Genomic DNA, 15,833 nt, shown 5'->3' on the forward strand with positions numbered 1-15,833 from the left:
GTCAGCCACATCTCCAGCACAGCTGGGCCTCCCTTCCCCCGTGGGCCGCAGAACAAGACCGAGTCTGAACTTCCGCAAAGCACACTGTGGGCGCCAGGAGCATCTCTTAGGGGCTCAGGCTGGTCACACAGCAGTGCCAGGCCAGGCGCCCCTGCTACAGCCCAATGGCCACTCTGCGTTCAGTCTGCACAATGGGGCCACAGCACCGCCACTGCGGGACGGGCAGGCCAGCCGGGCGCTCGGCTTGGGTCTGCACACACTTGGGGTTTCGGGTTTCTACCCCGCCCCCGCACTGTGCTGCCCTGTCCCCCTCCTGCTCGGGACGCCACTTTCCAGCCTGGCTCTTCTCTCCCGGACCTTTCTCCTCGTCCCTCGTGCGGTCCCCTCCTCTCCGCGGCGTCCCAGCCTGTCCCATCCCCGGGCCACACGTCCCCGGCGATCCATGCCCCCGCCAAACCTCACAGAGCGGCATCCGCCGCGTCCAGCCGGGGTGCACGGGGCCGAACGCGGGGCGCGGGCGCACGGGGCGGAGTTCCGGCGCGCAGGGGCGGACCCGGGGCGGAGGCGGAGCGGCCGGACGGGCGCCGCCCCCCAGCTGAGCAGCGACCCGGACCGCGGACTCGCAGACTTCAGAGGCTCTGGCGGCGGCGTCGGGCGTGGAGGTCCGCGCGCGGCTGCATCGGCTTCAGCGGCTAGGGCGGCCCCGGCTGCGGCGGGGATGGGCGGGCGGCCGTCCCAGGGGCGCGAGGTTCGCGCGACGTGACCATCTGGACTTGGAGCCCGGCCGCCCGGCCGCGCCGGGTCGAGGGTCTGCTCGGTGGGCGCGGACGCGGGGCCGGCGGCCGAGCAGGAGCCAGAGCATGCGGGGCGCGGCGCGGGCGGCCGGGGGGCGCGCGGGGCAGCTGTGGCCGAGGCCCCCCGCCTTGGGCCCTGGCCCGCCGCCGCTGCTGCTGTTGCTGGCCGTGCTGCTTGGTGGCGCGGGCGCGCAGTACTCGAGCGACCTGTGCAGCTGGAAGGGGAGGTGAGTCCGCGCAGCGCGACCCCCGCCTTCGGGTCCCCTCCCTTCTTGGGCGGGCCGAGGGCGCCGGGGCTCGGGGACCCGCTCTCCAGGCTGAGTGCCATCCCCGCCCTCCCCCGCCCCCGGTTCTAGAACAAAAGAGCCCGCGGAGTCCCGGTCCCCTGACCCGGAGGACGCCCAGGGGGAGGCGCGCCTGTAGCGCGGCGGGGTCAGTCCGGACCGGCAGTCCGCTCGCCCCGCGCGGGATCGCGCAGATCCCGACTTGGTCCCCCGAACGCCGCAGCCACGATTCGGCGACCCCTCACTGGAGGCGGGCGGGGGTCGGCGCTCTGGTCCTATCTGGCCTCTGCCCCACCGCGAGGAGTTGCGCGCCCCAGGCCGGGCGGGAGGAGCCAGGCCTGCACTCTGGGCTGGGCGGGAAGGGACGGCTGGGTCCGCGGGACGGAGCGGGGACCCTGGTGTTGACCGTGCACTGACCGCGTCCGTGCGGGCGGAGACCCGCGGGCGGACACCTGTGCGCCGGGCGAGTTCCGGGCCTGTCCGAGCCCCCTGCCCCGCCTCGTGAAGGTCAGGCCGCCCTTGGCAGCGCGCGCTGTGCTCGGCGACCCCCCTTCACGCCCTCCGCCAAGGCAGGCAGCCGAGGACTTTTTTTTAAAACTGCAGTGTGACAGGCGAGTCACAAGCGTGGGCGGGGGCTGAGGGCGCAGCTACTCAGGACGCGAAGCGCCGTCCGCCAGGGCGACGGCCCCGCGCCAGGCACCTCGCCTTAGGGGAAGCCAGCTTTGTGCCTGGGAGGTTGAGGATTCAGGAGTTTGCGGAGGGAGAAACTAGCGTCTTCTCTGAAAATGCTGTGGGCCGGGGCTGACCTTGGGTCTGGGTGTCGGGGTGTCCGACGGAGCAGGGCCCCCACCCAAGCCCCTGAGATCTGATGGGAAGACTCCGGCTGGCAGACACCTCAGCTTGGGGGTGTGACACGGTTATTCTGCGTGAAGCCGGTTTTCTGAGAAGGTGGGGGTTGTGCCACTGCACTGGGTTCAGTGTCCACAGCCGCTGGTTATCTTGGGTATGTACAGACCCGGTTCGCTGTAGAAACGCAGTTACCTACCCTGCTCCCATCTCTCCGGTTCTCACCCCTCCTGGAGTGAGGGTCCTGGGCTCCTGAGGATGGGACGGTGTTCCCTGCCCTGCCTTCGGCAGAAGCTCCCCAGCTCACACTCAGGCAGGGGTGACGGCGCTGAGGCTGGGGCCCTGAGCACGGATGGGAGCTCCGGGGGAGGGTTGGCCTGGAGAACGCTGGCGCCAGCACAGAGCTGGCTGGGAGCCTCTGACTCTCACACTCTCTTCTGGGGCTGCCCTTTCCCCCTCGCTGGTAATTAAACTCCCTGCTTTGCAGCCTCTGCTGGATGAATGAGTGCATCCCCAAACTGAGGCCTTGGGGTGTCCTGCCTCAGCAGATCAAAAACAGAAGCCCAGTCCCACCCTGTGAGCCTGAGTTTCCAGAGGAGGCGCTGACATCTTTTTCAGGTTCTGTGTGCCTGGAAGAAGATATCCCCCTGGAGCCCAGAGGGGCTTTGAGTGAGGGCTGGTCACAGGCCAACCTGCTCCTGGACCAAGCAGGTGCTTGCAATGGGCGGACGACCTCCTTCACCTTCCCGTTCCTGTGCATCCTCTCATCTACCTGGGGTCGCAGGGAGGCTTAGCTGCAGACCCTTTGCCTCCATCATTGCTAACGGACCCCCAGTCTTGGACACCCTCCAGTGTCCTCTGCTCAACCCAGAGGCAGAACCTAGCTGAGGGTGGCTGCAGTGGCATTAGGAGCTGTGGGCAGGAGCTGGAGCAGAGACAGGTCCAGGCCACATTCCTGGAGCGTAAGCCCCCCTTGTACCGTAATCAGTGCCCCCACTTATCAAGCTGTGTCACAGATCAGCTGACGGATTCGTGCTGTCGAAACCCTGGCGTGCCAGCTTGCCTGCTGACTCTGTAGCATTTGTGACTTTTTATGAGCCGTTCTGAAGACAGCGCAGTGTGGTGCGAGCTCCAACGTGCGGGGTGGACTCTGCTCTCTTGATAGGAAGGGGGTTGCTCTTTGTGACACTGGCCACTCACAGTTGACAGGCTGAATGTGTTTCTGGGTGTTTCCAAGCAATTAAGCACAAGGTTTTGAAATCCGTCTCCCTTGTGCAGGGGCAGGGCCTGCCCTATCTTTATTAGGCCGTGGTTGTAAAGGCGGACCATGAACCTTCCCACTGCTGCGGGCTGGGCATTGCCAGTGTGTCGCACCTGGGCTGCTTGTCCTGCTCAGTGGGAATGTGAAAGGTAACCCCAATCAGCAGAGCCCTTTGGTTTCACCCTGGATATGAAGCTCTTCCTGACTTTGGTCAACAAGAGGCCGGCGTTTCCTTCTGGTGACTCAGGTTTGGGCTAGGCTGTGGGTGTGAGGGGTGTGGGCTCTGCTGCCACCACACTGACCCCTGCAGAAAGTCCCTGTAATGACTTGGGATTTGACATCTTCTCCATAAAGGTGCTCCAGGGGCACGGTGTTCACCCAGTACCTCCACCTGGATTGTCTGCCTGGGGAGTGACACTTTTTATGTGGAGTAAACAATGCTATATTCAGAGCCCTGGCCTGAGCGAGTTACCAGAAACCCTTTCGACTCTTAAGAAAATGCACTAGTTCAGTTCAGATCATCCGAGATTAAATCAGTCTTCTCAGCTCCCTGAGGTTAACTAGAAACTCACTTTCCCCTGCGTCTTTTAGCTTCACGACAACACCAGAGAGCAGTGACTGTTTTTGCTCGTTAGTGTATCCCTTGTGTGTCCTGGGAAAGCCGGAGGTGCCATCGTCCGTGGCCATCGCCGATGCGTGTTTTTGCACCTGCAGCACTTCTTCATAAATAGGAGTTTTTTTCAGGCTCTCAGTGGTGGCTTGATTTTCTGGTTAGAACTGGACAGACCTCAACTTCAGCAGGCCCCAGGCTGAGGGGCCGGGGTCCCACTGAACGGAGCAGATGTTTGTTTAAATGCAGGTTTTGCACCTGGCAGGCTGTGGTGTGAGGGTGGACGCTCCTGCGCTGGGTGCCTAGCGGAAGTCTTGCTGGTCCCGATGTTTTAGAAGAACGAGAGAACAGCAGAACAGGGCCCATACCGGCTCTGGGTACGAGGCGGATCCAGTAGAGGGTTAAGTGAGGGGTGCTTTATTTCTTGTGTCAATCTGCATTTGAGTCCTAGTCCTCTTTTAGGGGAGCAACTTACAAATAAGCGGAGCCAGGCATCCCCACAAGATGAGTGTGGTCACACGTGCAGGCTGGTGTACTGCAGTCCCCAGGCTGCGAATTGCCTTCCCTTGGACCGCGTGGTTTGGCCATCTGTCCCCATGAGGGTTCCCTCTGCCCCTGCCAAGGTGTGGTGAAGGGTGGGCCTCCCCATTTCCCCTCCACTGTTGGGGTTCAGGCAGCTTAGTGAGAGGTGCCCACGGGCTGAGGTGCAGATTCTCCCCTCCCTCCACTCCAAGGGCCCCTCCTCACTACCGAGAGGGAAGCAAAGCCTTGGACAGGACAGTTTTTGTGGAAGAGAGTTGAGAATGGGTGCCTGGGCACAAGACAAGTGTCCAGCTGCCCCCTGAGGCTGGAGACAGGAGAGGAGGGACACTATGATAAAGTCTGTTTGGCTGCACAGGAGCAGAGCTAATTATAGTCATCTGGGGCAACCACACACCATTTAGTCTAATTTTTTCACCCAGCACTATAATCATGCCCATTCCCTCCTGTGCGTCACATGAGCTTGTGTGAGTTTTATTTGACGATAATTTGTAAGTCTGCTCTGCGTGTGCGGCCCTGGTAGGCGTCTGAGGCCGGGCTGCTTATGACCCAGGGCCTTGGGGGTGGGGAGCGGGGTGAGGAGGGAGTTCACCTCCCCGACACCTCCTTCTGATGTGGTCTGCAGGATGACTGGGCAGCCCCAGCCTGCAGCTGGCCGCTGTATGAAAAGTGAGGCTTTTCGGGGCCCGGAGCATGAGTCACCAACAGTAAATGCAAACCATATGTTATGTGTTTTCTCCTCTGCAGACGGGGTTTCTGGTAACTCGCTCAGGCCAGGGCTCTGAATATAGCATTGTTTATGCCACATAAAAATCCTAAGAATGTGGGTGAACCTGTCTGAGATCTGATCAGAACCAAATTTCATGTAATAAAACACTAAGTTGAAGTCACTGGTTGAGTTCCAGGGCAGCTTGGTGGCTGTGACGTACCGTTACCACAAGCTGACATTTACATTACAATTTTGAGCAGGGAAACTAACGCTTTTGATGGTTTCTATTTCTCGAAAACATAACGTTATGACTTTACTTAAGACCTGTCTCCCCGAGAGCGCAGCACACCTCATTTTTTCCTGTTTGGCATGTATTAGGCGTGAAGCCTGCTGGGCTCCCTCACAGTCCCTGTTGAGAAGAGTAGGTGTCTGTGTGCCTTTTGTGTCCCCTCTCTTTGGCTTTTCCATACCTTCTGTCCCATGTCTCCCCGTGGAGGAAACGTTTGCCTTACTTTTGTATTTTCCTTAGATATTTGAGTTTGTCTTCAGAAATGCAGTTGGCAATGCAGGGTCCTCAGGTTTGTAAATGCATGAGAAAGTGGTCAAATCATCACCGTCAGGAAAATAGGAGCCCTGTGCCTAACAGTGACCCCAAGACAAAACTCTCCAGCAACCTCCACCCCCCGCCACGTCACTGATGTGCCCGGTCGGCTTAAAAGCTGCTCTTTGGAGGGCGTTCTTTATTACGTGAGCACTGCGTGCTCGTGTACCTCCTGTAACGGAGCCTGCTGCCGAGTGTTCACACTCGGGGGTCGGCCCTGACTTCCCAGCCTCACCTGGTGACCTGGAACTTGGGTTGGTGCCAAAGTCCTGCTGGTGTTTCCCCATTTATTATTTGGAAGAGCTCCCATTCCTTGGTCCTCACCTCCACTGCACCTGTCACCTCCACCGAACATTGAGGTGTCCAGGGGTCTGGGAGCCAGAAGCTCCTGCGCTGACCAGAGCTGGAAGGGAGGGGCGGGGGAGGCCGTGGGCCCGGGCTGAGCAGTGGGCTGGGGGTGTTCAGCCTGCCGGCGGGGAGGGCTGCTTGGCCCCGCTGCACACTGACATGTCTCCCCACCCCCGCAGCGGGCTGACGCACGAGGCCCACAGGAAGGAGGTGGAGCAGGTGTACCTGCGCTGCTCCGCAGGCACCGTCGAGTGGATGTACCCGACCGGGGCGCTCATCGTGAACCTGCGGCCCAACACCTTCTCGCCCTCCCGACCCCTGACCCTGTGCATCAAGCCCCTCAGGGGCTCCTCGGGGGCCAATATTTATTTGGAGAAAACTGGAGAACTGAGACTGCTGGTGCGGGACGGGGACCGCGGGCCCGGCCAGGAGCCGTGCTTCAGCTTTGAGCAGGGTGGCCTGTTCGTGGAGGCCACGCCCCAGCAGGACATCAGCCGGAGGACGACGGGCTTCCAGTACGAGCTGACCAGCCGGCGCGCGGGGTCAGATCTGCACGGCCTGTCGGGTGAGTGTGGTGCCTGGGGGGGCGGTGGCTGGGGGCTCCCCGGCCTCTCTGGTCTGGCAGCAGTGGTCCCTTCTCACTCACCAGACCTCTCTGATTTCCTCCTGTGCCTCGTTCGCACAGCCTTCATGAACACAGACTGGTGGGTCTGTCCTGAGGGGCTCAGGTGCCAGCAGATGGTCCCTCCTAGGGGGCAGGTGTGAGACGTGTGGGGTCCCGTCAGTGCTGTGGGCGTTATGGACTTGGGAGAAAGGCCACGGGTCAGAGCAGAGCCCTGGCAGGCCCTCTCTGCACTGATTTCCACTGTAATTTGAGTTGGGTGCTGTTCCCTCCAAATGCCCCAGAATTCCTCCTGACGCACGAGCTGGCCAAGCGCTTTTGGCGTCGCTGCAGCCCCAGAGGTGCTGGGTGTGGGGTGGGGGCCAAGGCTGACTCTCGTCCCAGAGCTGTGCAGAGTCGTGACGTCCTGAGTCACGGCTGGGCCTGCTTCCCGAGGCATTCCACGTGTGTGTGTCAGGGGTCACTGCCCCATGTGGAGCGAGGACACCAGCGCTGGGCCAGTGGTGGGCACCCCAGGTGAGGTCCCAGAGGGAGGGCCTGGGTGGACGAGGGCCCTGTGTGTGGGTCCGTGTTAGTCTCTGGAAAGTTGTGTGGGCAGAGAGCAGCTTGTGATCCCTGGAGCCCTCACGCAGGGCAGACTCAGGGTCCCCATCCGTTAGTTAGGGACAACCGGCCAGGTTCCACCCTCCTCTGAGGCACAGACGACCTCACGGGGTCTGAGCGTGTGGGGCGGGGCTGGCAGGGCATTGCTTCAGTTCCAGAGTAAGTTGGTAGCAAGATGCCTCCCAGGGGGAAGGTGTGAGCTCGGCTCTTCCTGGGGGAGGTTCTGGGGGGCTGTTCCTTCAGGGACGGGCCAGGCTGATGGTCAGTGCAAGGTGCTATGGCACCAAGTGGTGGGGGTGAGGCAGGGACGCTGCCCACACCGCTCACACCCCGCAGTGCGCGGTCACCCCGGCACGGAGAATGACCCACCCCAAGAGTCAGCGGTGCTGAGTGGGAAACAGCTGGTTTGAGCTGGGCTGGTCCTAAGAAGAGTGTGATCTCCACATTTCAGTGAATAAAGTCTTCCACTGGGAAAAACCAGACCCACTAGGATTTGAAATGTGGACTTTTCTTCTGAGGGTGAATCCACATTTTATTGTTCTGTGTCCTTCCTCAGATCAGTTTTCAAAACCTTAAGCCTCTGTCAGACTACTGGTCTGTTACAGAGCTCCAGGGTAGGAGTGCCCAGGTGGGACCCACCGGGAACACTGAGAGCTGCTGTAAGCCCAGGACCCGAATGAGTCTTCGACCACGACAGCCTTTATCTTGGTCACCAGTGATCACGGGGCTCCCTTGGGGCCCTGGAGATAAACTCAAAATTAAAACAAAACCTGGAAAAGCCCGGTCTCCAAATTTGGTGTCCCAACCACGGCGGTGGCCGGCTGACCGGGGCGGACGCTGACAACAGTGCTGGTGACTCGAGGCCGCTCAGCTGCTGGTCACGTATTCTTCCCGGCCGGAGCCTCTTTCCACTTTGTTGTGTGTCCCCACCAGGTTCTTAGAGGCCCCGGCCTGACAGTCCTTTCAGGGCTGCCACCTGAGTGCTCCTGCCTGCACAGACTGGAGTTTCTGGTGGAAAACTCATGGTGGGATCACAGCCTGGGGTGACTCAGAGCCTGTGGATCAGCCCATGGGACCCAAGACTTTGTTTCTCTCCCTCACCTGGGGGCAAAGTCTGTGCCGCCTCAGACCCCCAAGTCCACATTTCCAGTCCTGGGCAGTGAGTGGGTTTGGGACAGGACTGTAGGGGTGCAGGGAGAAGGTCTCTTGTGATGGGGGGGTGTTGTCTGGTCACCGGCCAGGGCCCCACACTGGACATGTGGCTGTGGCTGGACTGCGCTGGCAGGGGTGCTGACATACGCCTGCCTGGCCCTGGGGTGTCTCCTTAAATCTGGGGCCTGCAGGGATCCTGGGGACCCTGGGGATGGTGGGGCACGAGTGTCCATCTGCCCAGTGGCTGAGATGCTGAGGGCAGCACAGACACAGTGACCATCAGAACTCGGGGTGGGGACTCAGCGCTCCAGGGGCCTGGGGGCCCAGCCCCGACCCACCCTGGGGGAGGGGAGGGGCAGCAGGGATCTGGGGAGGCTGGTGTGCCCCTCCTCTCCAGGGATGGGCCCCTAAGCTTTTAACGCCAAAGGAATGGGCATGTAATGGGGAATGCTGGTGCTGGCCGTCTGGCAGCAATGACCAGGCCAGGCAGGCTCTCAGATGGCAGGCCGGCAGCCCTCTCCTGACTGGCCCTGGCTGCAGGGGAGATCCCAGTGGAGCTGGAGCCCAGGTGTGTGTGCGTGGATGAGGATGTGCCCTTGGGCCAGGCAGCCAGTTGTCCGACCTGCTGGGCAGGTGGATGATGAGTCACGAGTTCCAGTCTGTGCTGACTTGGGAGAAAAGAGGCTCCATGGGCCGGGATCCTGGTGAGAGATGTGTGAGCCTCGCCCGCCTGCCACAGCTCTGGGTGGTTCCGCCGGGTGTTTATGGCTAACGTGTTGGCCTCGTGTCCACTCATGTTGCATAATCGGCTTCCTCGTATGAACCAAGATGCGCCGACAGCCAAGAAGAGGCAGGCGCAGCTGGAGGGGCAAGCAGGTGGCGAGGGGCCTTCAGCCCCAGGGGACTCGGGGCTTGGCTGCCATGTGGCAGGAGGGGGACGACCTACTCCCCCAGCCCTCCCCCTCCTCCAAGGGCCCCGCTGGGCACCTGAGTAACAGGGGACCCCTTCCTCTGGTGCTGGAGAAGTCTGGTAGGACACAAAAAGCAGGCGAGCGACTAGATGCGGCTTGCTCCTGGAGGAAGCTCCCTCCACACCTGGAACGTGTGCTGAGGCCTTGCCGTGGACCCGCCGGGCTGTCTGGGCCATCCTCCCCAGGGTCCCAGTCTGGGGAAGCAGGCACCACCAGTGGGCTGGGGGATGCATGGAGTAGCCAGCAAGTGAGGGTGAGGGTGTTGCTCTGTCTGGTTCTTGGGGACAGACACAGACCCCATCTCCATGGCTCTCCTGGGGCAGCTCAGGTGGGCCCCGGATTCCAGCCTGTGCTTTCACTACTTAGGGGCCGAGAAGGAGGAGCATACAGGCTTGGCCACATCCCCACTCTGGGCTTTGGGGTTTGGGCTCTGTGTGGTGCCCACCCACCCCAGGCAGGCCCCCTGTGTGCAGATGATGGGGAGACAGTGGCCAGAGTGCAGGCAGTTTAGACACACAGCCAGAGGGGAGGCGCTGGCTGTGAGCACAGAAGTGACTCCCGCCGCTGCTCGTGGGCGCCGGCTGGGGGTGGCCTGCGTCCTGCAGCTTCTGATGGGCTTCATCCCCCCATCCGCTTTGAAACTGTTCTGTTCAAATGACCCCTGCAGGCGGCCTGGCAGGTCCACACCCCCGCTGGGGTCCACCTTGGCACCTTAGCGTTTAGGGATGGCCTTGATGGGCCATGGGGGACAAGCAGCAACGTCCAGAAGTGAAAAGAAACCGCGCTATTTCCTGGAAACAGTAAAGGAGAGAGCTTGATTTTTTCCCTGGGATCACTGAGTCTCCTGCATGGTGGTTCTCTGGCCCTGGTAGTTACTGTGTGATTATTTTTCATCTTATCCTTCTCTGGACTCTTGGGGTGGAGGGTGTGTCTCACCAGGAAGTGGGGAGCAGGTGCGGAGGGACAGCCGGTGGCACGGAGAGCTCCCTCTGCTCCCCACGCTTGAGGCAGGGCCTCGCAGGTGGCATCCCCCGCCGTCATCTGGGGTGACGTCAGCCCGCGGCCTGGAGTTGGGCTGGTGTGGGGTTGTCGTGACAATCAGAGGAGGCGCTCTGCTCGACGGGTACCAGCCTCGCTCCTCCCTGTTAACTTGCTACGTCCATCGCCTGTCCCGGCCTGCCCGATGAGCCCAGCACGTGTCCCCAACCCCGGTTTTCCTTCTGGAAGTTCTGCACGTCCCCCGCTGCCCTTACCCGGGCAGCCCCGCCCTCGGGCCAGCATCCCGCCATCTGCAGACGTCTCTGGGTAGCAGGCGGCCTGACAGAGGGCTGCTGCCCCTGCCTGTACCTGCGGCTCCCACCTGGGCCCCTACTGCAGCCCTGCTGGTCTCCCTGATGCTGTTTCTCCCGCTTCATTCGGCTCCCTTTATGTACATTCCGGAGTAATCTTTCTGCCGTCCACACCCCAACCCCCCTTCCGAGAACCACAGGCCAGAATTCCAACCAGCCCCTTGGCCGCCCCCTCCCCATCTTCCCCACAAGGAAACGAGCTTCCATGTGTCCGAAACCAGCGCATTCCACGCAGCCTTTACGAGCCTGACTCCGCTGAGTAATTGTTTCCAGACCGCTCCTCTTGGCGCCCACAGCCCGGCTTCTGCACGAGGGTGCCTGCCCTGTGTGAAGCTCGGAGTCGAAAGAGGGCTGGGAGTGGGGGGCCTTGTTAGCCCGGCTGTCATGGTGCCGACTCACTGAGGCCTCTGGAGGGCGGGCCTGCAGGCCGCCGACTGCCCTCCACCGGGGCCACTGGGGTCCCCATTCCTCTGTGTGGGGCTGGGGGCGCTGTGCGGGTCAGGGCAGGGCCCCCGGGACAAGCTCACGCCACCTTTCTCGTCAGCCGTGGGCTGGGGCCCATGACCACGGAGAGGGCAAGACGCCCGGGCCCAGGGTCCCATCACGCTGTGTGGCCTGGGCCCATCTCAGCCTACAGAGAGCTTGTGTGGACCTTGCCGCCCGTCCACCCGCCCTTGGAGCTCACATGGCCTGGTCCCTGAGGGCCCCAAGTGGGGGCCCCTGACCCCATAGGCTCTGGGGGTGCCTCCCAGATGGGGAGTCTCACCACTGCTGGGGCCCCTCGAGGCGGGATGGGGTGCCTGTGGGGCTGTGTTGCCCCCTTTTCCTCACTCCCGACGGGTGGTGGCCTCTGTTAGGCCCAGTGAGGGTGGCAGGCCCCCAACGGGGTAGTGGTGGGGGGACCCCTAGTTGCCCACTCTCTCTTTAAGAGAAGCCTAGAGGCTGGGGGCCCACACTGGTGCCAGAAAGCCCTGGGTGGGCAGGGGCTCCAGGCCTGGGGCGGCGGAGGCGCCCAGTCCTCCCCCACGGGCTCCAGATGCACCTGACAGGCTGTTCTGGTTCCACGGCTTCGCCCTTCTCCTGATAACTGAACAGAAGCCGCGGCGCCCATGAGTCATGCGCTCGCTGGGCTGGACTGGGGTGCGTACATCCACCCCTGCCTGGGGGCAGGACAGGGGCCGCGCTCTGGTCGCGCGCGTCCACCCCCGTGGGGTCCCAGGTGCTGCACACGCGCTGGGTCCAGAGGCCCCTCCTGCTTCTCTCGGGGGCGCCTCCCAGTGGGGCCTGGGCAGCCCCGGGCAGGTGACAGCTTGGCCCAGCTCAGGGGCACCGAGGGCACCGGCCAGGCCCACTGAGCACCAAGGCTGGGGCCTCTGTGGGGCCTTTAGAGCGTGAATGGGCTGAGGGGACCTGGTCCTGGTGAGAGTTCACACCTAACGTTTCTGTTTTAGGGGACTTGGGCCCAAACCCAGAAACCTGAAATAGGTGAGGAAACATGCGCTACCAGATAAATAAACTCGCGTCCCCCCAACCCACCGCTGAATGTGGGAGCGCCATGGGCTTGGGTCTCCAGAGCCTCTCAGTTCTGGTCTCCCCCGGCCTTTCTGGAGGCCTCGCGCCCAGCTGAGGCAGTTGGTCAGGGCGGGGTGAGGGCTGGGCGGGCAGAGGGCCCCTGCGGGAGGACTGATTTGGCTGGGGGCGTCAGCCCTTGCCCTGGTCTGGGAGTCCTGGGGGGAGTCAAGGAACTGGGCTTTCTGTGAGAGTGGCTTGGAGGTGTCTGGAGGTGGTCACCTGGTCCCAAGGCCCAGCAGGCCCGACTTGAACTTACTGCTCCTCTGCTTTGGATGAGGGCCCCGTGGCTGAAGCCAGTGGACCACCCCTCTGACACCTTCAGCAGAGTCACGGCCGCGTTGGTCCTTGCAGGCAGTCCTGATCCCCGTGGGATCGTGGCAGCAGACGGGACAGTGGGGAGCAGGCGTTGTGAGTGGGAGGCCTCGTCATCTTGGCCTCGGCTGTGTAAGCTGCGTGAGGGCTCCTGGCTGGGTTGGTGTCAGGGACGTGGCTTCGGACCAGCTTGGGTTGGTTTTGACACCGAAGAGCGATTTACACGTGAGTCTACTGGTTGCTCACGCGGCACAGCTGCGGTAACGAGCTGCGTGGGGTTGAGCACGGAGCCCACTTTCCCTCAGCTTTCACGCCATCGCAGGTGGCCCAGGTGAGCCCCGGGCCCCAGGAGGAGTCTCCCGGCCTGTGCGGCTGAGGCCACCTCCCTCCTGCTCTCAGCACCTTGGTTGCAGGGCCACTTGGCCTGGACAGCCACCCCCAGCATCAGAGGACTTGCAGGATGTTGTGTGGCGTCCACGCCACGGGCAGGAGGGTCTGTGCCCCCGCCCGTCCTCAGGCCCCTCCTGACCCTGTTCTCTCCCCGCAGCCCCGTGCCGCCCCTGCAGCCACACAGAGGTGCTCCTGGCAGTCTGCACCAGTGACTTTGGTGAGTGTACTTGGGATTCCCGCCCGGGAGGGAGGCCTCTTAGGCCCCGGGACCTGAGGTGCTGGCACTAAACCCTTGGGGGGAGGAGGCTCTGCTGAAGGCCCTGGGCTTGGCCATCCCATCGCAGTTGCCTTCCTTTCTGCTATTAGACTTCCAGCCCCAGGGAGTGGACCTGTGTACGTGGCAGGGAGAGGGCTGGGAGTTCCTGCGGGGGGTGGGAATTCCTGTTTGGGGTGATACTGAGCGTTTTCCGACTTTGTGCATGAGGTCGTCACTCCCAGTGCTGGCTCTTGCCTCTCTTCAGAGCCCCCATCCTCATCATCTGGGTCCCCCCTTGAGGCGCCGGGGGGAGTTCGAGGCCCTGGTAGGGCCGGGCTGAGGTCGGGGCTCAGCCGTCTGCTCGTGACATTGGCTCTCGGGTGCTTTGCTGTGCAGTGCCCACGGAGCTGGCCCCAGGGTCCTGGCTCTGGGCACCCCCCGCCCCCAGGGCAGTCATGTGGCGGAAGCACAGGTTCCTTCCTCTCTCTGGCCCGTGTGGAGGGTCCGGGCCGTGCGCGGTCCCCAAGTGGGGTCGGCTCTGCCTTTCTTCTTCCCACCCCACCTCTCTCCCTCGAAGCTTCACCGTGTCTGTCTGATCTTGATACCGAACCGCGGCAGGTCTGGGGTGTTAACTGCGGTAGCTTTTCTTGTGCTGACTTGAAAAGTTGGCTTATGCTTTGTTTTCCCCACTTCCATGGCTGGCCTTTGGCAGAAAAACATCTCCTACTCCCCGACAGTTTGAGTGGTGGGGATGACCCCTAGACAGCCCCATGTGTGTGAACCATGCTTTTCAACAAGAGTTTTTGGAGGGTGGAGTTCAGGGTCAGCTCCCGTCCTGCTGTTTGCTTGGTGAGCAGACTCGCTGACCCTGGTCTCCTTCCCTCTGCAGTCGTCCGAGGCTCCATCCAGGACGTCACCCACGAACCAGAGCGGCAGGAGTCAGCCATCCACCTGCATGTGAGCCGGCTCTACCGGCAGAAGAGCAGGGTGTTCCGGCCAGCCCCTGGAGGCGGCGGCTGGCAAGGGCACGTGTCCACGCTGCTGGAGTGCGGCGTCCGGCCCGGGCGGGGTGAGTTCCTCTTCACCGGCCACATGCACTTCGGGGAGGCCTGGCTCGGCTGCGCCCCGCGCTTCAAGGACTTCCAAAGGATGTACAGGGACGCCGAGGAGAGGGGGCTGAACCCCTGCGAGGTGGGCACGGAGTGACATTGCGTGGCTGCTGCTGCCGTGGTGGATGCTGGCTCCGGTGGGTGCCCTGCACCTGAGCTGTGGAGGGACACGGCCGAGGACTCCCTGACCAAGGGACTGGAAATGCTGTAATATGCCAACTAAGTTATTATATTTTTTTAAAAAAAGATGTCCACAGGAAGCAAGCTCCATGTCTAAGACGCCTTTGTGGGCTGCTCCGTACTGTTTTCCGATGCACCTGCGCCATTGCATTTGGCTGGTGTGTTGGGTGAGGTGTGGGGCTGCAGCCCACAGTGGACACCTGGCACCTGGCTTGGGTTCAGAGTAGTTCCTTATGATGAGAATTTATGGAGCCAAAGACTTACGGGTTTTTATTTTATTTCTGCCTTTCCCGCTGTGGTCACTTCTGGGCTGCAGGCTGTTTCCGTTCCAGGGAATAAAGACCAGCCTCTGATGGGTCAGCAGCACGTCTGTCTTTGGCCCTGGTCAGGGTGTGTGGCGCTGTGCTGGGGCCACGCCAGGGCATCTCCTGGGCTCAGCACCCCCGAGGGAGCCCCTTGGCCCTGGCATTTGGGGCCTTGCACACTGGGCCCAGCTGTAAGTGCGGCTGTGACCCCCCAGGCCCCAGAAAACACTGGGCACTGGGTGGCCACTGCCAGGTGCCCGTCCTCCTCCTGGTGGACCCCCCCTCCCTGCAGCGTCTGCCCTCCCCCTTCCTGTTAACCCAGATCCTGCCCTTTGGCCTCAGCTTCCCCCAAATGCCTGAGGCCACAGCACGTCTCTGGACACCCAGGGGCTGGTCTGACCCCATATGCTCAAGGATGAGTCAGTGTCCTGCAGCTGCCGTAACAAATGACCACGACCCTGGAGCTTAGACAGCAGACGCTGCTGCTCTCACGGTTCTGGGGACCAGAAGTCCAAAGGCAAGGTGTTGGCAGGGCCACGCTCCCTCCGAAAGCTCCAGGGGAGGAGCCTTCCCTGTCTCCACCAGCTGCTGCTGCTGCCGGCGGTCCTCGGGGCTGCTTGGCCTGCAGACACCTCCCGGGTCCGCCTCCGCCGTCGCTTGGCCTTCCCCTCCGAGAGTCTGTCCAGATTTCCCTCCTGTTACACGTACACCCTGATCCAGGAAGACCTCAACTTGGTCACACCCGCAGGGACCCCATTTCGAAATAAGTTCACATTCAGAGGTCTGGGTAGATAGAAATCTTGGGAGACAGTTTTCACCCCAGCTGGGGCGTCAGTAGGATGTCAAGTAGTCAGACCTGAGCCTGTGATTCCCTCCAAACAGCTGCTGAGACGCAGGGGGACCTGGGAGGGGCTGACACTGATCAGTGAACACCGAGCCGGCTACACCGAAAACTCAGGCACACCAGAGGAGGCACTGTTTGCCGGCTCAGGTGTGCCCTGGTTCAGGTGTGCCCTGGC

General features: G+C 62.1%; 1 protein-coding gene across 1 annotated transcript; it reads left to right on the forward strand.

Moving 5' to 3' along the window:
* The first annotated feature begins 612 nt into the window (after positions 1-612).
* METRNL (meteorin like, glial cell differentiation regulator) lies at positions 613-14,869 on the forward strand. Its single transcript, XM_072939955.1, has 4 exons — positions 613-1,021; positions 6,173-6,558; positions 13,122-13,181; positions 14,110-14,869. The coding sequence occupies exons 1-4, from the start codon at positions 861-863 to the stop codon at positions 14,424-14,426; spliced, it is 924 nt and encodes a 307-aa protein (XP_072796056.1). The 5' UTR covers positions 613-860; the 3' UTR covers positions 14,427-14,869.
* The last annotated feature ends 964 nt before the right edge of the window (positions 14,870-15,833 follow it).

The sequence above is a fragment of the Vicugna pacos genome, chromosome 16, assembly GCF_048564905.1.
Source record: "Vicugna pacos chromosome 16, VicPac4, whole genome shotgun sequence".
Classification (NCBI taxonomy): Eukaryota; Metazoa; Chordata; class Mammalia; order Artiodactyla; family Camelidae; genus Vicugna; species Vicugna pacos.

Bases quoted from the DNA above. Each gene is read 5' to 3' on its own strand.
- METRNL (XM_072939955.1), top strand. From the start codon at position 861: ATGCGGGGCGCGGCGCGGGCGGCCGGGGGGCGCGCGGGGCAGCTGTGG. The intron at 1,022-6,172 runs GTGAGTCCGCGC...CCACCCCCGCAG, and splicing joins CTGTGCAGCTGGAAGGGGAG to CGGGCTGACGCACGAGGCCC. The intron at 13,182-14,109 runs GTGAGTGTACTT...TTCCCTCTGCAG, and splicing joins AGTCTGCACCAGTGACTTTG to TCGTCCGAGGCTCCATCCAG.